Consider the following 24,910-nt stretch of genomic DNA (forward strand, 5'->3'; position numbering starts at 1 on the left):
TGGACCGGGTCGCCCTGCGCCTGGGGTCTGTGGTGGGGCTTAGACGCTGCGGTGGACGGGAGGGTCTGGAAGACCTGCGCCCACCACTGCTGGGAACCGGCAGGAGGGAGCTGGTTCCCACGAGGGAGGCAAGCCATTCGGCTCCCTCCCGTCCGATCCTTTCTCTTACCGCTGCTTCCAGGGGGTCCATCGGTGATGCTCTCCCTGAGGGCAGATTGTGGTAAGAGAAAGGAGGGACTCCGGAGGCTGCTTATATGCCCTGAAGGAGGTCCCAGCAGGAGAGGGGGCAGCGGAGGGCATTGCACAGTGGGGAGGAGGGAGAGGTGACCATGAGCGACGTAGCGAGGGGCTCAGCAGTCAGGGGCAGCGGCATCAGCCACAGTGCCCTGCAATACACCGGCACTCCCGCACGCATCATCACTGCACATACACCGGCACTCCCGCACACATCATCACTGCACATACACCGGCACTCCCGCACGCATCATCACTGCACATACACCGGCACTCCCGCACCCATCATCACCGCACATACCCTGGCACTCCCGCACCCATCATCACTGCGCACACACCGGCACTCCCGCACACACCGTCACTGCACATGCATCGGCACTCCCGCACACACCGTCACCGCACATGCACCGGCACTCCCGCACACACCATCACCGCACATACACCGGGACTCCCGCACACATCATCACCGCACACATCATCACCGCACATACACCCCGGCACTACCTAAGTGACGTCCCCGCTGACAGCGCGACTCCCCTCAGTTGCTGCGTGGAGCTGACACAGAGCGCTCGTGTTCTACGGCCGCTCCTGTCAGCTTCATGTAGCAGAGCTGAGAGCGTCGCAGGACCTCTGTGGATTACGTCGGACCTGGAGGGGTATTTGGAGATTTTAATAAAATGGTGAAAGAGGGTGTTTTTTTGTCTTTTATTCCAAATAAAGTATTTTTTTCGTTGTGTGTATTTATTTACTTTCACTTACAGGTTAATCATTGGGGGTGTCTCATAGACACCTGCCATGATTAACCCCTTATTACCCCGATTGCCACCGCACCAGGGCAATTCAGGATGAGCCAGGTAAAGTCCCGGGACTGTCGCAATTCTGGGCGGCTGCTGGCTGATATTGTTAGGGTGGTGGGTTCCCCATAACGTGGGGCTCCCTATCCTGAGAATACCAGTCTTCAGCCGTGTGGCTTTACCCTGGCTGGTATCAAAATTGGGGGGGACCGCAAGTCGTTTTTTTTTAATTATTTATTTTACTGTACGATATAGACCCGCCCACCGGCGGCTTTGATTGGTTGCAGTGAGACAGCTGTCACTCATCGTGGGGGCATATCTGACTGCAACCAATCATGGGAACCGGTGGGCGGGGAAAGCAGTGAATACAAGATTGAATAATGGGCGGCCGGCATTTTCAAATCAGGAGATCCACCAGCAGTGTGACAGCCGTGCAGTGCCGCGTCGGTGATCGGTGAATGAGTCAGTGTGAGAGGGAGAGTGAGTGACAGAGAGTGTGATTGATTTTCTGACAAGCAATGAATTAGATCACTTCTGGGCATGCTCAGAAGTAAAAACCGAATCCGGTACATGCTTCCGGCGTTTGGTGCATGTCACCGGATTCGGCGTGCATAGACTTTCATTATGCACCATGCCGCACCCGGCGCTATGCGGTTTTTTGCCGCTGGCAAAAAACGGTCCTATCTGGGTTCTGTGCGGCCGCCGGAGTGACGATTTTTGCCGCATCCGGCAAAAACCGGATCAAACGCGAGTACATGTGGCACAATCCGGCGCTAATAACAGTCTATGAGGAAAAACCGCACCCAGCGACAAAAAAAAGGATGCGTTTTTTCTGCAAAGCGCCAGATTGTGCCGCACAGCAAAAACCTGATCTGTGAAGGCAGCGTTAGGCGGGCTTTGCACGTTGCGACATCGCAAGCCGATGCTGCGATGTCGCACGCGATAGTGCCCGCCCCTGTCGCAGGTACGATATCGTGTGATAGCTGGCGTAGCGAAAATTATCTCTACGTCAGCTTCACACGCACTCACCCGCCCTGCGACCGTCGCTCTGGCCGGCGACCCGCCTCTTTCCTAAGGGGGCGGGTCGTGCGGCGTCATAGCGACGTCCCACGTCAGGCGGCCAATAGCGGCGGAGGGGCGGAGATGAGCAGGATGTAAACATTCCGCCCATCTCCTTCCTTCCGCATATTCTACGGAAGCCGCAGTGACGCCGGTAGGAGATGTTCCTCGCTCCTGCGGCTTCATACACAGCGATGTGTGCTGCCGCAGGAGCGAGGAACAACATCGGACCGTCGCGTCAGTGTAATTATGGATTACACCGACGCTGCACCGATGATACGATTACGACGCTTTTGCGCTCGTCAATCGTATCATCTAGGCTTTACACACTGCGATGTCGCATGCGATGCCGGATGTGCGTCACTTTCAATTTGACCCCACCGACATCGCACCTGCCATATCGTAGTGTGCAAAGTGCCCCTTAGTCTAGTTTTGAGATAATCTCGCTTGTATGTTATCCTACCTGGTATCTTACACAAGAGTTCCCTGATGTAGAGGGTGGAGGATCGTGTGGTCCTCAGGGGATTTTGATCATCAGGAGTTGGCATATATTAGGGTTTTTGTTGGCATCACCCAGTGATCCTTTGTGTCTTAGGCTAGGTTCACACTTCTGTTAATTTGTATCAGTCACAATCCGCGACCCTGGTAAACAACGGAATCTGTTTGGCAGATTCCGTTGTTTCCCATAGACTTGCATGACCAGCGGATTGCGACTGATGCCCTTGCGTTGCATCCTCCGCCCAACTGATCAGTCGTGGAACAACTGATTGTCGGGCGGCAGGAACGCAACCTGTAACGTTTTTTTGAGCAGCGGAATCCTTATGTTTTCACTGCGCATGCTCATCGGCGCCCGAACGATCAGATGATCGCTCTCATTAGCCAGTCGCCGGGAGATCAGCTGATCGCTCTCATTAGCCAGTCGCCGGGAGATCAGCTGATCGCTCTCATTAGCCAGTCGCCGGGAGATCAGCTGATCGCTCTCATTAGCCAGTCGCCGGGAGATTAGCTGATCGCTCTCATTAGCCAGTCGCCGGGAGATCAGCTGATCGCTCTCATTAGCCAGTCGCCGGGAGATTAGCTGATCGCTCTCAAAAACGAAATCCGCTTTCTCATCCAACACTTGTCATCCGTTGTACAACGTATCAGTCACAAGCATCAATCAACGCATGTGACTGATGTAAAACAACAGAAATATGAACCTAGCCTTAGTTAGCAGGGTCTGTCAGGAGATAGGGATACGCTGGAGGCTCTGCCCTGACCACCATTAGGTCTACCGTCGGGATGAGGGAGAGTGCAGGGTCCCCAGTTACAGGGTCAGCACAGGAGAGGTGGAGTAGGCACGCTCCACCGCTATTTCTAGTTGAGGATATGTAGTCAGGGGGGTGCTGCTTGCTAGTTACCAAACACTGTTGTGCTCTTTTTTTTCCCCGGGGTTTTAGGGGATCTTAGTTTTTAGAATTTCAGTGTTCTCCAGACCCCAAGTTACACCCATTGCTCTTTCTTACAAACCTGGGTATAGTCCTTTTGTATCAGGTCTCCGAGACCCCATATGCAAACAACTACAGCTGGTAACACCTGATTAGAGTGAAGGACCAAGACACCCTCCTTCAAGTGGCAAGACGTATGGAGATGAATCTAGCAGCCTACAAGATCGCCCCACATACAGATGTGCTGCATTCACGGTCACCTGAAGAGTATCATCACGTCATCTCCAGCCCAGAGGTCATTCTACCAGTTTTCCATGGAGGAAGACAGTGGCCCTTTGGATACTACTCAGCCAGATTGGATCTAGTTGTCCGAGAAACACCTACCTAAAGCACCAGTTGAAGATCAATGCCCGTATGACATCACTGCTCCCTGACACAGTCACCATCTCCTGGTGTGCGGCCCTTAATCCTGCTAAATTTCTCCTTCTTCTAAGGGGGGAGTGTCCCAGCTCTGACACCTTGGTGGCATAGCTGAGGCAGGAACCTCTGTATTTGATACAGTGACGGATACATCTTTGGACCCTGACTTAACCCCTTTGCGCATGGATCAAGATGTGCATCAAGAAGGCGTTTCCACACGGGTATGATGGTGGTAGCAGAAGACGCTGTGCTGATAGAGCAGTCGCTTCCCGCATCCCTGTCTGCAAAAGAAGCAGAGGTATGTGCTCTCACTGACGCCCGCAAGATGGCAGCCAGCATCTACTCTGTGGAGGACAAGAGACTTGATCACCGCCAATGGAACTGTACGCCGCCATGAGGCCATAGAAGAACTGATGGAAGCTTTGCTATTGCCAGACAGAGTCGCGGTGAGCAGGGTTGAGGCCTACATTGGAGGAGTCAAGGGAAGCAGTAAGAAGTGCCCTCACTGACAGAACATCCAAAGAAGCCCCAAGACCACTTACCACAGAAACAGTCAATCTGTGCTTTTTAAATGACCCCCATGTGAAGGAGCAAGGAAAGATGGAAAGTCTTGAGAAAACATGGTCCTGACCCTACAAGAGCAAGTCTCCAGAAGAAGAAGAAGAGGAATGAGATAGGGTGCAGCTGTGGGCTCCCGGAGACCACAGAAAGTCATAGGGTCTCAAGTTAGTGGTCCCTGCTGGGGAGTGTCTGACACTGAACAATGCAAGGGGAAGACTCTCATGCCCTTGCTTTCTACACTGCCCCATCCTCCCAACCTTCCCTCTATTCTGTGGCTGGTCTGGGGTGTGTAGGGTCAGTTCTGTGTCTAAGGCCTGCCATTTCTCTTTGGCTGGCAGTAAAAGCAGGTCACTAGCCACTTCCTATGGTCTCCGGGAGCCCACAGCCGCACGAAAAGATTTTTGGCTATGTCCAAAGGGGGGAATGTTATGGGCAAGATTATGAACTGTTATGAGTATTAAAAGTTATATGAAGATATCCAAAAACCAGGATTTAAGCTAGAGCTTGAACTGTGAACCACACCTATATCTGCATTCAGACATCATAAGACTCATCAGACAGTCTGGACTTTCATGTGACAAGTGAATCATGCTGACAAAGCTTCATATAAATGAGGAAACATATACAGTATACGTGTGTCACAGAATAAGCTATTTTACAGTTTACCCAATAGGAGACGTGTTGCGTATTTTTGGCTCCTAGCCAACTGGTTCCTTTAAATGTCTTAACTTCCGTAATTAAACCAGTCATATTTTCTATGCAGATCCGTGTCATATCTCTGGCCTGTATGGGATAATGGTATGCATGCTACTAACAAAGGACTCATGATTTGGATGCAGACGGGGTTACGGTAGATGCATAATTAGATTACATCACTGTAAATTTATGGCCCCCTTAACAGCGGCGGGCTGAGCTTTTCCCTGCGGAGGCTCCTGTGGCTGCGGGCCAAGCTGTTCCCCGCAGAGACTCCTGTTGCTGCTGGCCGAGCTATTCCCCGTGGAGGCTCCTGTGGCTGCGGGCCAAGCTGTTCCCCGCAGAGACTCCTGTGGCTGCGGGCCGAGCTATTCCCCGTGGAGGCTCCTGTGGCTGCGGGCTGAGCCGTTCCTCCGCGGAGGCTCCTGTGGCTGCGGGCCAAGCCGTTCCCCCGTGGAGGCTCCTATGGCTGCGGGCCAAGCTTTTCCCGCGGAGGCTCCTGTGGCTGCGTGCCGAGCTGTTCCCCCACGCGGAGGCTCCTGTGGCTGCGGGCCAAGCCGTTCCCCCGTGGAGGCTCCTGTGGCTGCGGGCTGAGCTTTTCCCCGTGGAGGCTCCTGTGGCTGCATGCCGAGCTGTTCCCCCGCGCGGAGGCTCCTGTGGCTGCGGGCCGAGCCGTTCCCCCGCGCGGAGGCTCCTGTGGCTGCGGGCCGAGCCGTTCCCCCGCGCGGAGGCTCCTGTGGCTGCGGGCCGAGCCGTTCCCCCCGCGGAGGCTCCTGTGGCTGCGGGCCGAGCCGTTCCCCCCGCGGAGGCTCCTGTGGCTGCGGGCCGAGCCGTTCCCCCGCGGAGTCTCCTGTGGCTGCGGGCCGAGCCGTTCCCCCGCGGAGGCTCCTGTGGCTGCGGGCCGAGCCGTTCCCCCGCGGAGGCTCCTGTGGCTGCGGGCCGAGCCGTTCCCCCGCGGAGGCTCCTGTGGCTGCGGGCCGAGCCGTTCCCCCGCGGAGGCTCCTGTGGCTGCGGGCCGAGCCGTTCCCCCGCGGAGGCTCCTGTGGCTGCGGGCCGAGCCGTTCCCCCGCGGAGGCTCCTGTGGCTGCGGGCCGAGCCGTTCCCCCGCGAAGGCTCCTGTGGCTGCGTGCCGAGCCGTTCCCCCGCGGAGGCTCCTGTGGCTGCGTGCCGAGCTGTTCCCCCGCGGAGGCTCCTGTGGCTGCGGGCCGAGCCGTTCCCCGCGGAGGCTCCTGTGTCTCACACTTCTCCTGTCTGGGCTCCTGCGATTATTATTTTTAGAGTTTTATTGATTTTCTTTGATCTCCTCCCCTGTGATTTTTCCATCTTCTTCTTTATCACAGACCCTGGCAGGACGAGATCCCTGCAGCGGATCCAGTTTTCATAACTCCTTCTCCTGAATGATCCCCGAGGATGGACAAGAACGGTAATGAGATCAGCAGAAGATTATTAACCCTCACCCTGGAGGTCATCTCCCTGCTGAGCGGAGAGGTAACTCCTCCACATTCCTATCATTGTGTTATGTGACATCGGGGAGAGGAAATCCAGAATAGGAAGGAAAGGATTCTCTACTGTAAGAGCAGTGACACTGGAGCCCTCTGCCAGGAGGAGTTGTCATACTGCCCTCCATATAAGCATTGTAGAGGGGCCTGAATGTCTGTCCTCAGTGTTAGGGAATGTGCGCACGTTGCGTTCTGGTGTGACAAATAATAAGCAGCGTATTGGATGCAGAATGGATGTGTTCTGGATGTTTCCTCTCCCACAGACAGAGGGAAAAGCATCCAAAATGCACAAAATAAGCAACATGTTTTTTAGAACGCAGCGATTTTGTAAAAAATTTGGCATCCAAAACGCAACATGCGCATGGAATTTACTTAATTGCCATAAACTTTGCTGGGGACGCACAATGCATGAAAAAACGCAACGTGCGCACACAGCCTTATAATATTCCAGAATACAGCCCCAGATTACTGGAGATGGTTATTGATCCCGGGATATATACTGATTGTCAGATCTGGAGTCAGGAAGGAAATCTCCTCCCTAAATGTCTCTCTCCATCCACAGGATTACACAATAGTGAGGAAGACACCGGGGGACTGTGTGACTCCCATCATCCATCTCCAGGAGTCAGGAGGGCGGAGCCTGAGCCCCATCACAGACCATCCCCCGATACATGAGACGAGCAAGAAGAAGATCCTAGAGCTCAGCAGCAAGATGATTGAGCTACTGACCGGAGAGGTGACTGCTGGGACATTATACAGGAAGCACTGGAGGATTCTGGGTGATGAGGGGAGAGGTGACTGCTGGGACATTATACAGGAAGCACTGGAGGATTCTGGGTGATGAGGGGAGAGGTGACTGCTGGGACATTATACAGGAGGCACTGGAGGATTCTGGGTGATGAGGGGAGAGGTGACTGCTGGGACATTATACAGGAAGCACTGGAGGATTCTGGGTGATGAGGGGAGAGGTGACTGCTGGGACATTATACAGGAGGCACTGGAGGATTCTGGGTGATGAGGGAAGAGGTGACTGCTGGGACATTATACAGGAGGCACTGGAGGATTCTGGGTGATGAGGGGAGAGGTGACTGCTGGGACATTATACAGGAAGCACTGGAGGATTCTGGGTGATGAGGGGAGAGGTGACTGCTGGGACATTATACAGGAAGCACTGGAGGATTCTGGGTGATGAGGGGAGAGGTGACTGCTGGGATATTATACAGGAGGCACTGGAGGATTCTGGGTGATGAGGGGAGAGGTGACTGCTGGGACATTATACAGGAGGCACTGGAGGATTCTGGGTGATGAGGGGAGAGGTGACTGCTGGGGCATTATACAGGAGGCACTGGAGGATTCTGGGAGATGAGGGGAGAGGTGACAGCTGGGACATTATACAGGAAGCACTGGAGGATTCTTGGTGATGAGGGGAGAGGTGACTGCTGGGACATTATACAGGAAGCACTGGAGGATTCTGGGTAATGAGGGGAGAGGTGACTGCTGGGACATTATACAGGAAGCACTGGAGGATTCTGGGTAATGAGGGGAGAGGTGACTGCTGGGATATTATACAGGAAGCACTGGAGGATTCTGGGTGATGAGGGGAGAGGTGACTGCTGGGATATTATACAGGAAGCACTGGAGGATTCTGGGTGATGAGCGGAGAGGTGACTTCTGGGACATTATACAGGAAGCACTGGAGGATTCTTGGTGATGAGGGGAGAGGTGACTGCTGGGACATTATACAGGAGGCACTGGAGGATTCTGGGTGATGAGCGGAGAGGTGACTGCTGGGACATTATACAGGAAGGACTGGAGGATTCTGAGTGATGAGGGGAGAGGTGACTGCTGGGACATTATACAGGAAGCACTGGAGGATTCTGGGTGATGAGGGGAGAGGTGACTGCTGGGATATTATACAGGAAGCACTGGAGGATTCTGGGTGATGAGCGGAGAGGTGACTTCTGGGACATTATACAGGAAGCACTGGAGGATTCTTGGTGATGAGGGGAGAGGTGACTGCTGGGACATTATACAGGAGGCACTGGAGGATTCTGGGTGATGAGCGGAGAGGTGACTGCTGGGACATTATACAGGAAGGACTGGAGGATTCTGGGTGATGAGGGGAGAGGTGACTGCTGGGACATTATACAGGAAGCACTGGAGGATTCTGGGTGATGAGGGTAGAGGTGACTGCTGGGACATTATACAGGAAGCACTGGAGGATTCTGGGTGATGAGGAGAGAGGTGACTGCTGGGATATTATACAGGAAGCACTGGAGGATTCTGGGTGATGAGGGGAGAGGTGACTGCTGGGACATTATACAGGAAGCACTGGAGGATTCTGGGTGATGAGGGGAGAGGTGACTGCTGGGACATTATACAGGAAGCACTGGAGGATTCTGGGTGATGAGGGGAGAGGTGACTGCTGGGACATTATACAGGAAGCACTGGAGGATTCTGGGTGATGAGGGTAGAGGTGACTGCTGGGGCATTATACAGGAAGCACTGGAGGATTCTGGGTGATGAGGGGAGAGGTGACTGCTGGTACATTATACAGGAAGCACTGGAGGATTCTGGGTGATGAGGGTAGAGGTGACTGCTGGGGCATTATACAGGAAGCACTGGAGGATTCTGGGTGATGAGGAGAGAGGTGACTGCGGGGACATTATACAGGAAGCACTGGAGGATTCTGGGTGATGAGGGGAGAGGTGACTGCTGGGACATTATACAGGAGGCACTATAGGATTCTGGGTGATGAGGAGAGAGGTGACTGCGGGGACATTATACAGGAAGCACTGGAGGATTCTGGGTGATGAGGGGAGAGGTGACTGCTGGGACATTATACAGGAAGCACTGGAGGATTCTGGGTGATGAGGAGAGAGGTGACTGCTGGGACATTATACAGGAAGCACTGGAGGATTCTGGGTGATGAGGGGAGAGGTGACTGCTGGGACATTATACAGGAAGCACTGGAGGATTCTGGGTGATGAGGGGAGAGGTGACTGCTGGGACATTATACAGGAAGCACTGGAGGATTCTGGGTGATGAGGGGAGAGGTGACTGCTGGGATATTATACAGGAAGCACTGGAGGATTCTGGGTGATGAGCGGAGAGGTGACTTCTGGGACATTATACAGGAAGCACTGGAGGATTCTGGGTGATGAGGGGAGAGGTGACTGCTGGGACATTATACAGGAAACACTGGAGGATTCTGGGTGATGAGCGGAGAGGTGACTGCTGGGACATTATACAGGAAGGACTGGAGGATTCTGGGTGATGAGCGGAGAGGTGACTGCTGGGACATTATACAGGAAGCACTGGAGGATTCTGGGTGATGAGAGGAGAGGTGACTGCTGGGACATTATACAGGAGGCACTGGAGGATTCTGGGTGATGAGGGGAGAGGTGACTGCTGGGACATTATACAGGAGGCACTGGAGGATTCTGGGTGATGAGCGGAGAGGTGACTGCTGGGACATTATACAGGAAGGACTGGAGGATTCTGGGTGATGAGCGGAGAGGTGACTGCTGGGACATTATACAGGAGGCACTGGAGGATTCTAGGTGATGAGGAGAGAGGTGACTGCTGGGACATTATACAGGAAGCACTGGAGGATTATGGGTGATGAGGGGAGAGGTGACTGCTGGGACATTATACAGGAAGCACTGGAGGATTCTGGGTGATGAGAGGAGAGGTGACTGCTGGGACATTATACAGGAGGCACTGGAGGATTCTGGGTGATGAGGGGAGAGGTGACTGCTGGGACATTATACAGGAAGCACTGGAGGATTCTGGGTGATGAGGGGAGAGGTGACTGCTGGGATATTATACAGGAAGCACTGGAGGATTCTGGGTGATGAGGGGAGAGTTGACTGCTGGGACATTATACAGGAGGCACTGGAGGATTCTGGGTGATGAGGGGAGAGGTGACTGCTGGGATATTATACAGGAAGCACTGGAGGATTCTGGGTGATGAGGGGAGAGGTGACTGCTGGGACATTATACAGGAAGCACTGGAGGATTCTGGGTGATGAGGGGAGAGGTGACTGCTGGGACATTATACAGGAAGCACTGGAGGATTCTGGGTGATGACCAGAGAGGTGACTGCTGGGACATTATACAGGAAGCACTGGAGGATTCTGGGTGATGAGGAGAGAGGTGACTGCTGGGACATTATACAGGAAGCACTGCAGGATTCTGGGTGATGAGGGGAGAGGTGACTGCTGGGACATTATACAGGGAGCACTGGAGGATTCTGGGTGATGAGGGGAGAGGTGACTGCTGGGACATTATACAGGAAGCACTGGGGTATTCTGGGTGATGAGCGGAGAGGTGACTGCTGGGACATTTTACAGGAAGCACTGGAGGATTCTGGGTGATGAGGGGAGAGGTGACTGCTGGGACATTATACAGGAAGCACTTGAGGATTCTGGGTGATGAGGGGAGAGGTGACTGCTGGGACATTATACAGGAAGCACTGGAGGATTCTGGGTGATGAGGGGAGAGGTGACTGCTGGGACATTATACAGGAAGCACTGGAGGATTCTGGGTGATGAGGAGAGAGGTGACTGCTGGGACATTATACAGGAAGCACTTGAGGATTCTGGGTGATGAGGGGAGAGGTGACTGCTGGGACATTATACATGGAAGCACTGGAGGATTCTGGGTGATGAGGAGAGAGGTGACTGCTGGGACATTATACAGGAAGCACTGGAGGATTCTGGGTGATGAGGGGAGAGGTGACTGCTGGGACATTATACAGGAAGCACTTGAGGATTCTGGGTGATGAGGGGAGAGGTGACTGCTGGGACATTATACAGGAAGCACTGGAGGATTCTGGGTGATGAGGGGAGAGGTGACTGCTGGGACATTATACAGGAGGCACTGGAGGATTCTGGGTGATGTCGGTGTCATTGTTGTCAGGTTCCTATAAGGTGTCAGGACGTCGCTGTCTTTCTCTCCATGGAGGAGTGGGAGTATCTGGAAGGACACAAGGAGCGGTACGAGGAGGTGGTGATGGAGGAGCAGCGGTCGGTGACATCAGGTGAGGGGCGCGGCTTCTTGTTGGCTCCGGTTGATGTGATGACGTCTCTGACGCGTCGTTCTATTATACGATCATTAGATACAAGAATTTTCTTCTTTCTTATTGTGGAATTTGTATTAATCAACTTTCAGAGAATAGAGATACATATTTTTCTCCTCCATCGCTGGTTTTCTTTCTATTCCATCACTGTGTGTTTCCTACAGATGGATCCAGGAGGAGAAATCCCCCAGAGAGATGTCCCCGTCCTCTGTGTCCCCAGGACTGTCCAGAGGAGAAGCGCAATGTCCCGGAGACTCATCAGGTAGATGGCGCTGACGTCTCCACAACATCTGACCATAAAGTGATTGGACCGGAGCTCATTGACATGTTTCTTCTCAGGGTGAAGATCTGGTGGATATTCAGGTTGCCGTTATACATGGAGCACAGGAGGCGCTCGCTATATGGGCCGATCCGCAGGGTGAGGAGTGGAGACGGTCCTGTCTGTTCTGTGGTCGCCTACTGCTACTCCCGTCATCTCCTCATCACATGACACTGTCTATTCCATCACTGTGTGTCTCCTCTGAAAATGAGACAGGTTTTTTTTTATTATTTTTGGCTCTAAAAGTTGCGTTACGGTTTATTTTCTGGGGATGTTCTATATGTTGTATTTGTCTCAGTGTTTGGGTCACCCATTAGTGAAAAATGAATATTCACCCCCTTCTCCCTCACCTCCGTGCCGCGTCAGTGATGCACTCAGATGCCGTATTATTGGTAAGGATGGTATCGCGATCCTCGGAGCGGCCGGTGGCTCCTCACTTGGGCGATTCCTCTGCATAGAAATAAACACTGACACGCTCAGGGGAGAAGAGCCGCCGGCTAGTGTGAGCATAGCGCTGCCATCCTCGGGCAGTAATATGGCAGCCTGGCTGAATCACTGACAGCGCAGAGGGGTGAACGGGGGAAGGGGGTGAATATTCATTGCATTCACTAGCTGGCATGAGGCTATAAATGTCCGAGACTTACACAAACACAATGGGGCAACGTCCAGCAGTAAAGGTCACATCTGATAGCGTCCAAGGCCTACACAGGACACTATTAGTATAATTAACTGCAGCTAGGGTTTATTTTCGAGGTAAGTTTCATCTTTGGGAAAACACAGTACTTTCCCCATCATCTATGTATTCCGTCACTGTGTGTTTCCTACAGATAGATCCAGGAGGAGAAATCCCCCAGAGAGATGTCCCCGTCCTCTGTGTCCTCAGGACTGTCCAGAGGAGAAGCACAATGTCCCGGAGACTCCTCAGGTAGATGGCGCTGAGCCCTGGACCGGATCTGTATATGGGGGACATTTCTGCTCCTGCGGTCGTAGGCGTCATAGATATTGGGGGTCTCTTGTATTGTGCTGATTGTTACATCTGATATATCAGGGGGAAGATCCCACTAATATTAAACTGGAGGAAGAAGAAGAAGTGATGACGAGGGGGGATCAGCCGAGTGCGAATGACGGGAAGGAGGAGAATCCAGGAGAGGTTTCCACAGGTGTGTAATGATGACGGTCGGGCGACGATGGCCGGGCTGGGGGTGATAACGAATGGGTACGATGGTTGGGCGGCTGGTGAGGACAGGTGGGTGACAATGGCCGTGCGGGAGGTGATGGTGGCCGGTTGGAGTAGTGATGATGGGCAGGTGATGATGGCCGGGCGGGTGGTGAGGACGGGCGGTTGATATCGTGTGTGAGTCTCCGGTGCTCGCAGTAAAGCTTTATCCGCCGTCCACATCACAGCAGAAGCGTCCGGTGATGGCGCAGCTGCTCCTGTGCAGAGTCCGGCTGAGCACCGGGGAATATCGCGGCCTCCGCACCTCTGCTTAATGATTTAGGAAGCAGATGTGTAATTTTCCTAATTATCCTCTTTTATTATCGCTTCCATCCGTTACTTCCATCTTTTCTTACCCTCGTACATATAAATGTCTGAGCTGGTGTTGGCGGCTGTGACGCTCCCCGTCCTGTGGACCTCAGTGATGTGGCCGCTCTCTGCCCCGGCACTGACATGTCACATGTAGACTCGTCCTACCTGTCCCCTCTGTTTCCCCCCACACTGAGGCCGGCGTTCTGCTGCTTCTGCCTCCGCAGTCCTATGGTATGTCAGAAGCTATGGAGGTCTGGATCAGACGTGCGGCTGCCGTCCCTGTGCCGCTATGGAGGACATGTGGGATGTAGGAAGAACCAGCACACAGGTCTCAGGTGGAGGCAGCGGAGGGCACCGGGGAAGGTGACAGCACAGCACAGATGATTGGTCACTTTTCTGTGCCAGGGTGGAGGGAGGCTTTACCATTAAAAGGATTAGGAGCTTGTATGTGCAGACAGATGTGATACCTCCAGCACCGTATCCCCCCTCGGGTGTATAACACGTGGTCGCTTGGCCTGAGAAGTGAGGCAGCTCGGGCACCGCCACGTTAGGCCTATGGATAGGACCCCCTTCCGGTGTCTGTTTCTCCACCATCCAAGTCCCCATTGTCCCCAAACTTTCAGGGTGCCTAGAGGACATGTAAGCCTCCGCCCCAAGAGGTATCACAGAGTTTTGGGTTGGTGGGCTCGAGAACCAGGCTCTCCTGAACTTCATTACCGAAATCACCTGTTCTATACTTCTAATTGAAAATCCAAGATATACGTTTTGTAGCCCAAGGGGTCCTCTACCCCCCCCCTGCTAATTTGTGATATTTCCCTTTTTTTGCGTTGTACATAATATTATAATATGACCATTACCTCTACAAAACACACATTATACAAAGACCAATACTACCACCATACACCTACCATGTACATGAGGTATACAGCAGAAGCCCCCCACACAGTCCCCTGTATACAGCAAGAGACCCTCATACCATCCCCTATATACAACAGGAGCCCCCCACACATCACACACACATCCCTTCAGCTTAATTACACATCCCCCAATAATTAGGTTCCCCTGTGGCCTCAGACCAGAGGTTATGGCCTCACAGTGCCGGTCACTCCCCACATGACAGCGTCTGCCCCTCAGGAGTTAGCGGCCGCCGCTCTTCTCAGGAGGATTTACAACGCGGACATGACACAACTGTTTCCATGTTACAATGAAGAGGCGGAGCTATTGTGCTTCCCTTACTGCTTTCCTGGTGGACGCGAGGTTCTCTATGGCCCGCCTTCTTCTCTGATTGGCTGTGCTCCTGTGATGTGGGACCCGCCCGGTGCTCAGCACACGCCCCATAATAGTCCAGCTCCGCCTCTTTGTATCTTTCTGTTATTAGTCCGGCCTCAGAAGTGTCGCTGCTAAGTCCTGAGGGACAGACGCTCTTATGTGGTGAGTGGTGCTGGGCGGTGACTCCATCACTTTATGGGGGGAGAGGAAATTGAGGAAAACTCTTATGGTTATTTATCTTATAAACACTTTCAGGTCTGACTTTTGTTTTGAGGCCACAGGAGGTCCCTGCGCCGTTTCTGGCTCTTTAACCCCCTAAATGGTGCAATCAATATCGATTGTGGCACTTAGGTGATTAGGAGAGGGATCGCACTCTCTCTCCCCTTTGATCGGAGCCTCCGCTATGTAATCGTGAGAGCTCGATGGTCTCCTTGAGACCCTAGGCCAGTCATGGTGAACCTTTCACAGGCCGAGTGCCCGAACTGTAGCCCTAAACCCAATTTTTCTTCTGAAGTGCCAACATGGCAATTTAACCAATCCTAAATAATTGATTGTAACCTTACCTTTGCAGTCTTCTCTTCTCCTCAGCAGGGGGCATCACACTCGTGCACGCTTACCACATATTGAAGCTCAGTGACTCCCCCTGCCCTTTCCAGACACAGCAGTTGGATTGATCTTTCTGGAAAAAAATGCAGCCTATTAGACAGAGTTTAGCCTGGAATGTAATCAGAGGTTACCCTGTAATCCACATCTACATTTCAAAGTCTGAACATCTCGAAATCCCATAATGACGTACGAGTTACTCCCCTCCCCCTTCATTATGCAGTAATGTCCCCCTCCTGGGCCAGTTACTGGTAAACATGTCCCCCATCCTGATATATATTTCCTACATTCTGGTATATTTGTCCCCATCCTGTAAATGTACCCCATCCCAACATATTCCCCCATCCTGGTAAATATTCCTCATCCTGGTAAATATTCCTCATCCTGATAAATGTCCTCCATCATGGTATATGTACCCATTTTCCCCCATCCTGGTAAATGTCCCCCTTCGTTGTAAATGTACCCCAACCAGGCAAATGTTCCCTACCCCCATCCTGGCATGTTCCCCTCCCCCCAATCCTGGTAAATGTACCCCATCCTGGTAAATGTACCCCGTCCTGGCATGTCTTCCCATCCTGGCATGGTCCCTCCCCTGACCTGGCTTGTTCCCCCATTCTGGTAGATCGTGGTGCTGTTTGATGTGGGGCTGTGTACATTCACTGCAGCAAACGGGGAGTCTGCACGGGACAGGGCTATTGGTGCGCGGCAGCATTTTATTTTTCCCTTATCTTTATTTGTGGATGTTCCTGCAGCCAATCACGGCACAGGAAACATCCTCCAGGTGGAGACAGAAGGGCACTTGTGATTGGCTCGCTAAGTCACATGTCAGTGAGGATATAAGTAGCAGCCATTTTGCCTCGGCTCTATTTGGTGAATGTTGCTCGTCAGGGAAGGTGCCACCGCTGGATAGTGATATTAGGAGATTAATGCTGGTAGATTAGCTACATAGGCCGGCCATAGTTTAGAATAGGGACGTGCAGTGTAGGGAGCGGGGCTGTGCCACAAATCAGCACATTGTATCATAGATATAGGGATTGCAGGGACTTGTAGTGCCTCAGAAACAGTTGCCAGTGAGGCTCCAGATTACACAGGCAGCGCATATATAGCTATTGTCAGTGCTGTATCTACACACTGCGTCTCGCCAATTTAAATGGCCATTCGAAAATTAAAATTAAAAATAAATAAAATCAGCGCTCTGGGAATAATAACGTATTATTGGCGGTCCTAATAAAGTTTGTAGCGCAGTATCTAAAGTGTTTATTGCCTCTTTTCTGGGTCGGTGGTAAATTACGCCCTGAAATAATTGTATAGGTATTGGTGGCTGCGGAGAAATCGCCATTGAACAAGATAAAACTGTTATAACTTTTACTAACTAAATAATTTAGGTGGGGTCTTAGGGTTGCGAAACATCTGTGTAAAAAGGGGAAGTGTGCAGTAACCATAAGTGGTAAATCACGGCGAGGTTGTCGTGGAAGGGGGAACAGGCGGGGGTTTGAGGTACAGTAAATTCCATCAGAAAAACTGAAAAGGAAGCCAGTATGGGGAACCCACACCCAGCCAGCAGCAGCTCATCATTACATTGCAGAAACACAGAAGACTTGAGCACCATTGCTGTAATAGGATACATTTTTTTTTTTTACAAAAATCTTAAAGTGCATAGTGCAACAAATTACACACAGTTAAGAACAAAAGGTGTTAATGAAGGAGGAAAGCAGAGGCCATGGTGGAACCAAAATCGGGTGCAGGACTATGGTAATGCCCTAATAAAGAAACACTCAAAAGTAAGGCCCAGGAATGCAGGTAAAAAGCCCGGTACAAGAGATCCCAAAGTAAAAAAGAGGCTATTGGCAGAAATGTGCCCTGTAACCTTGTGGGATATAAGCAAATTGTGAGGGATCAAAAGAGTATATCCGGGATCAAAGCTAAATTAGCAGGCATGAGCGTATCATATAGTGCAAGGGCCATTACCCTCTGGTAATGGACTCTTCCGGTGGTGAGGAGAGCCCGACGTATGTTTTGCGGCGTCTAGCGAGTTGCTGGCCGCTTTAGCTTTGATCCCGGATATACTCTTTTGATCCCTCACAATTTGCTATATATCCCACAAGGTTACAGGGCACATTTCTGCCAATAGCATCTTTTTTACTTTGGGATCTCTTGTACCGGGCTTTTTACCTGCATTCCTAGGCCTTACTTTTGAGTGTTTCTTTATTAGGGCCCTGCACCCGATTTTGGTTCCACCATGGCCTCTGCTTTCCTCCTTCATTAACACCTTTTGTTCTTAACTGTGTGTAATTTTTTGCACTATGCACTTTTAAGATTTTTCTAAATAAAAATTGATCATATTACAGCAATGGTGCTCAAGTCTTCTGTGTTTATGCAGGGTGTTGGAAGTGTACATGTGGGAAAGTCTGTTAGTCAGAGGTCTAGTGAGCAAACACCGGCTCAGCCTGTCCCAAGAGAAATGAGAACAACGTCCGTTACTGGACAGTCTACTCTACCAGATTTCTTTGGCAGCCGCACATTGATTCAACTTGGAAATGAGGCTGATACACATGAGGTGGTAGAGTGGGTTTCAAGCGTTGTATCAAATACCCTCTCCTCCTCTTCCTCCACATCACACACAGTCCATTCCTCAGAGGTGCCACCCCAATTACACTTGTTTGCGCCCACATCAGAAATCTCCAACCGGCAAACTGACTGGGGAACTACACATGGGCGAGTCTGCAGAGCTCTTCACACATTCCATCCATGGGCATCACAGGTCCGCTCCAAAGATTCCCAGATTCTTGAGGAGGAAAGTATCTGCACCGATGCCCAAAATGTTTGTGAGTTGAATCCTGGCCCGGACGAAGTAGGATCTCGATCCTCGTCAAGTGACGTTAAGCCTCAGGGATGAGGTGATGATGATGATGATGCTCAGATACTTGAGGCATATGCATACTGTGCTGTGATGTCAGGTCAGGAAAAGGAGGAGGGGGACAACATAGAGCATGACGACAAAGTTGTAGATCCCACTTGGTGTGAACCCAGAGGTACGAAGTTGAGTATCTCAATGATGACGAGGAGGAGGAAGCCGAGGAGGTTACAGTGGCCATTACTGCACAAACACATAGTGAATAGAGTTGAGCGCAGTTCTAGGTTCCTGGATTTCTAGATCAAACTAGAACTCGAGCTTTTTGCTAAAGCTCGATAGTTCTAGATACGTTCGAAAACGGTTCTAGCAGCAAAAAAACGGCTAATTCCTAGCTTGGTTTCCGCTGTAATAGTGTAAGTCACTCTGTGACTCACACTATTATGACATTTCAGTGTATAGTGTGCGGGAACAGCGCCTTCAGATCACTCCTGTTTGTATAATGGCGATCGCCATTTTTTTTTTTTTTCCTTGTCTTCCTTCCCTAAGCGCGCGCGTCTTGTGGGGCGGGCCAGCATGTCAGCCAATCCCAGACTCACACACAGCTAATTGGACTTTTAGCCAGAGAAGCAACTACATGTGTGATAGGATGTCCATGTCACATGTCCCTGCATTATAAAAACGGACATTTTCCTCCAGGACGCCATTATCTGCCTTCTGCGTCCTTGGTGTCAGACATTACTGGCGCAGCTCCGTCCTAAATCCTATCTCCGATACAGCTGTATGCGCTCCATACACAGCGCTGGACAGCATAGGGATAGCACTTTCCATCAGTCCTTTTAAGGGCTCGTACCGGCAGGGTCAGAGCCATAGGTGACAGGTCCTGAAAACAGAGACCGCGTCTGTGTAGCTAAGGTCAGGGATTTCCTCCCTGCATTTCCCCATTAGGAGGGATAGAAAGGCAGGCTTCCATTCCTCTACCCAGAGCCCCACAACCCTGCCACTGTACCCTCCTGTCCTCTGCACACTCCAACTCATTATAACTAAGCCATTATACTAGCAAACACTCAGTGTACCTAGTGGCATCCTAAACGTGGCTATTGTACTTTTGTCTAGTCCCACTAGTGCAAAGATATTTGCAGCACCTCTGCCTGCATTGCACACTCCAACTCATTATAACTAAGCCATTATACTAGCAAACACTCAGTGTACCTAGTGGCATCCTAAACGTGGCTGTTGGACTTCTGTATAGTCCCACTAGTGCAAAGATATTTGCAGCACCTCTGCCTGCATTGCACACTCCAACTCATTGTTTCTAAGACATTATACTAGCAAACACTGAGTAAACTTAGTGGCATACAAGAAGTGGCTGTTGTACTCCATTAGTGTCCCACTGGTGCAAATCTATGTGCAGCACCTGTGCAGGACACCCTCCTGCTCTGTTTTTAATAAGCTATAATGAAAGCAAAAAAATACTGCCATTTAGTGGCATCATAGAACTGGCTGTTGGACTTCCATTAGTGTCCCACTGGTGCAAATCTATGTGCAGCACCTCTGCATGACACCCTCCTGCACATTTTGCTACGCTAATGTTATAGCAAACTCAGGGAATTCATTGCTGCATTTGATAATTCGGAGGAATAGAAAGTCAGGCTTCCTTTAGCTTTTCCTTCTGTTCATAGACAGCATCTCCAAGTCCACACCCGAAGAGCAATTTCTCCTCTACGTGTAAGTGTGGAGAGGCAGCTAGTGCGCATGCGTGTGCCGATTTATCCCAGCTGCAGCCTAACTACAGTGTTTAGGTACTATCCCAACTGGGTACACCTTGGCGTTGGTGGGATAGCTTTATGCTTTTTTTTTGATCAAAAACAGTGTTTACTAAGTACCCTATGTTTATATGCACTATCCTTTTATTTAGTTACAGCAGGGTATGTTTTCACAATTTTTTCCTTGGTTTCTCTTTGTCTCATGGCCAGTGTGAACATGGTCTCACAAGTTCCATGTATACCATCTAATACTCCGGCTCACTTTTTTGTTTTTAACTACAGTGTTTCGCCTAGTGAGTATGCTCAGCCTGACTGTGCCATTGCTGAGGCTAAGTCTTCATTTCGGGCTACAGCGCATGCTCCCACACTTAGTGTGAAAAGCCTCTTTGCACAGGTACTTGCACTCCGTGCCGTGTCTAAGTCCTGTTTTGTGCCTAGACACCATGCTAAAGCTGATAGTCTTTTTTTCAGAGACTTATTTCATGCTACTGAGCATGCTCAGGCACTTACTGCATCAGAGACTATGTCCGGTAATGAACTCTTTGGCCCTGCCCCTGATGTGGGGGGCCCATATTGACCACAGAGCATCAGGTGTCCTGACGATGTGGCCAGGCCACTCCCAAATGGCTTGCAGAGGCCCGCCCCTATGACTTGTCACCTCCTTATTGATGGTCAGACGATGACTGGTGAGGTGTTTGGGTCATGGCAGCCATGAGGTCATTATTGAAGTTGTGGTTCCAAATAGGACGCTAGTTATGCCACTCATGACGTGTCACTCTGCTTTTGTCTCCAGGAGGTGCATTGTGGTTCACCCTGGTTTGGACGGACCCAGGTTATAAAAGGGGCTGGAGCCAACAAGGAGGTGCGCAGTCTTCTATTATGCTCCGAAAGAGCACACCTCCATGTGTTGAACCCATTGCGGCTTTAGGCCAGAGGTAGGCAGGGATAGGGTGTCGATGCAGGCCACCACCACAGTTGGTAACGCAGAACGGTTAAGACCAGCTCCTGTCCTACAAGTCCTGCTTGTGCAGCCCAGTGGCATTAACAGGCCTGCTGCTGCTGATGCGCCTGCTGTCCACAGGTGTGGCCCCAATGCACACGGTCAGCGTACTCAATGGCCCCTGTGATGTTAACAGGTAGTTCCTGGGCTGGGTGGGCGTGTGGACCCTATGACGCTAACGGGGCTCCCAGTCTCCAGATCCGAGTGGCGTCTAACTCGGTTCAGGCTACTATTAGTTTCATAGCCACACAGCTCTGTATCCTCCACCAAACCTTCCAGTTGCCAACCTCTCCTTTTCCATCTGGGAACACGGTGGACACTGACTGCTGATGGGGATATCTACCTTTCTCTTTCTTTTCTTATTAATTTTCGTTATATAGCGGTAACATAGTATATACCACCTTATCCAAATCTGCGAGTCCCACCGTAACAGATGGTGTTTCTTCATCAAATGTTACTGTTGCTTAACCACCAAACCCACAGACACAAACTTTTTTCCCCTTTCCAACACACCTGTTCCCCTTTCCACCAGCATCTGTCCTTTTTCAACTCATTTTGTATATGACCAAAAGTGCAACTCTGCAGGGACACCGTACTCAACGCCATCTCAGCACAGCAGCCATCCCTCGGTCCCTCAGATGTGGACAAGTAAAAGACCATTTCCTCCTATCCATGACAAAGCGTTGAGATTCACTCTGTGCAGCACTGGTGTTTAGTGGAAAAGTAGATCTAAGATTGCGTACCACATTCTGCAGATACTCCTGTACACGTGCGTCCCATTCTATGGCAGGAATTATTTCGCCAAATTTTGTCTTGTACCGGGGATCTAACAGTGTGGCAACCCAGTAGTCAGGATTACTTCGAATTAGGACAATCAGAGGGTCATGTTGTAGGTAGTGCAGCAAGAAGACGCTCATGTGTCTTGTGCATCCAGGAGGACCAAGTCCTTGGTGTGTTGGTGGCAGAGAGGTGAAAATCGTGCCTCCTTCCTCTACCCTCTCCCCACAACCTCGCACAACCGAAATGTGAGCAAGCTCTCACTCATCTGCTGAGTCTTCCATGCCCATCGCCAGTTCGTCCTCCATTTCTTCATGGGCTCCTGCACTTTCCTCAACACTTTTTGCTGATACTATGCGCCCCTGTTAATCCCTCTCCCCCATCGTCCCTTGACTTCCGCCTAGGTGCCGCTGACCGTCTGGACCTTGTAGATCTTATTATCCCTTCTGCATATGACTCCTCCTGTACTTCCTCCCCTTCCTCTTGTCCCAACACCTGACTCCGAATAATAATTACAGTGTGCTCCATCATGTAGATGACCAGAATTGTCACGCTGAGAATGGCATCGCCAGTGCTAAACATCTTCGTCGACATTTGTAAACTGTGTAGCAGGGTGCATAGGTCCTTGATCTGACACCACTCCAGCAGCGTGATCTGCACCACCTCTGGATCAAGTTATCCCAGGCTATATGTCATAACGTATTGCAGCAGGGTTCGGCGGTGCTGCCACAAACGCTGCAACATGTGCAGATTCAAATTCCTGCGTGTCGGAACATCGCATTTCAGGCGTTTAACCACCAGACCTAAAGACTTCTGTAGCGACGAAAGTTGTTGAGCTGCTGGGTGCGAAGGATGAAAGTGAGCACATAGCGGTGTGCCCCTGCACAAGGCCATGTAGGCCGGGATGCTATTTTAAAAATTGCTGGAGAATTAGGTTCAACACGTGAGCCATACAAGGCACGTGTGTCACATTGCCCTGACGAAGGGCCGCAGACAGGTTTGCATCATTGCCGCACACGGCTGTTAAGTCACCAACGGAGTCCGCTCAATCAATTTGTACTCCGGTCGTCAGGTGACCACGTGTTCCTTTCGTGCATAGTGCTGATGATGGGAGAGGAGTCGATGCCAGCGGTGCAGGTGGACGCAGGTTATGCTCACCCACTGGGTTGCGTTACCTTGACAGATACAGAACCACAGGCTGTATGTAGGTGGTGGGTGTCTCACAGATGAAGTACCATCATTCAGCTACAACCAATGGGAATACGCCTTTCGCATCCCCTGGCTGACCCAGGGGAAGAAAAGTCCTCTGAGAGCCATGTCCACATTGTCAGTGGACAGACACGTGTGCTTATCTGCCAGCAGACCCCCAGCAGCACTGAAGACAGGTTCCGAGAGAACGCTGGCTGCAGGACACGACAAGATCCCCAAGGCGTACGTGGCAAGCTCAGGCAATTTATCCAGATTGGAAGCCTAAAATGAGCAGGGCTCAAGTTGCACCATAATGGCATCGACGTTTCCTTGCATATACTCATATCTGTGTGTCCTCCTCTTTTTCCTTGTCCAGCTCTTTTGTTTTCGCATGAGTATATGTCCTTGTCACTTTCCCATGTGTTTGTGTTGTGTTGTGAGTTGTTTGTCACCTTTTGGACACCTTTGAGGGTGTTTTCTAGGTGTTTTTATGTGTTTGTGATTGCCTGCCATTGTTTCCTATGCGGTTCGAGCTCGGTTCGTCGAACGTTCGACAAACCGAACTCGAACGAGACCTCCGTTCGAGGAACCGAACTCAAGCCGAACCACGACCGGTTCGCTCATCTCTAGTAGTGAAGCAACCATGAGAAGCACTGCATCCTCAGCCACAACGCTGGCTGTGGCCAGCAGCAGTTGCAGGTCTGCAGTTCGCAATAAGGGTTGCCTAGCCTGGGCCTTTTTTGAGACCGCAATAGATGACCCAACTTCCGTTATCTGACAGCGTTGTAAACAACGACTGAGTAGACTCAGTAAGGAGTTACCCATGGATGACCTTGCGACAAGCCACCCACTCCTCCAACTACAGAGAACTTATGGCAGTACTAAAAGCACTGGAAGGGTGGCGTATATCAATCATCAGGGAGGCACCAGGTCCCAGACGCTTCTGACACTGTCCCTTCAGATTTTTCAGGTGGCCGAACAACATCTTTTCTCCTTAATAGCCCTTCATATCAGGGGAGCAGACAACGAGGAAGTAGACTTTCTCAGCAGACACCGTCTCAGCCAGAGGGAATGGTCTCTGAACCCAGAAGTCTTTCATCAGATCACGCTTCTGTGGGGTGTATCTGTGCTGGATCTGTTCGCATCCAAAGCGAATCGGAAGGTGGACAGGTTCTGTTCACTCAACCCCAGAGATCGTCCATTTGTGATCGATGTCCTCCAGATCTCCTGGTTGACGTATCTACTTTATGCATTTCCTCCCCTGATACTGCTGCCTTCGGTACTCAGGAAAATAAGGGAAGACCGAGCCAATGTCATTCTCATTTCCCCCTTCTGGCCGAAAAGAGCATGGTTTTACTGGCTTCGGAGAATGTCTCTAGAGGATCCTTGGATTCTCCCAGACAACCAACATCTCCTCACCCAGGGACCAGTTCATCACCCCCACGATCCAGCTCTCCATTTGACGGCATGGCATTTGAACGGCAACTATTAGCCAAACAAGGTTTTTCACCGGGTTTGGTAGATACCCTTCTTAGGAGTAGGAAGCCGCTCACCACGACCATTTATGGGAGGGTCTGGAAGCATTTTCTCCTTCAGTCCGGGGTTTGGGCAGATGGCCCCCCCACCCATCTCGGCCATATTGGAATTTCTCCAAAGGGGGTCGGAGTTAGTGCTCTCGACCAGCACACTCAAGGTACAGGTCTCATCCTTGGGTGCACTATTTAATTGTGGTCTCGCACAGAATAGGTGGGTTAGCCGGTTTATTAGATCTCAGTCTAGGTCCGTGCCGGTTCATACTCCTAGAGTTCCCCCGTGGGACCTCAATCTGGTGTTAGACAC

General features: G+C 51.2%; 1 protein-coding gene across 1 annotated transcript in view; it reads left to right on the forward strand.

Moving 5' to 3' along the window:
* LOC142258008 (uncharacterized) overlaps positions 1 to 24,910 on the forward strand; it is a 496,305-nt gene that overhangs the window by 413,288 nt on the left and 58,107 nt on the right. Inside the window, 4 exon segments of the mRNA XM_075330413.1 lie at positions 11,935 to 12,032; positions 12,110 to 12,188; positions 12,917 to 13,014; positions 13,138 to 13,249. Coding sequence (XP_075186528.1) covers positions 11,935 to 12,032; positions 12,110 to 12,188; positions 12,917 to 13,014; positions 13,138 to 13,249 — 387 coding nt within the window.

The sequence above is a fragment of the Anomaloglossus baeobatrachus genome, chromosome 1 (genome assembly GCF_048569485.1).
Source record: "Anomaloglossus baeobatrachus isolate aAnoBae1 chromosome 1, aAnoBae1.hap1, whole genome shotgun sequence".
Taxonomy (NCBI): domain Eukaryota; kingdom Metazoa; phylum Chordata; class Amphibia; order Anura; family Aromobatidae; genus Anomaloglossus; species Anomaloglossus baeobatrachus.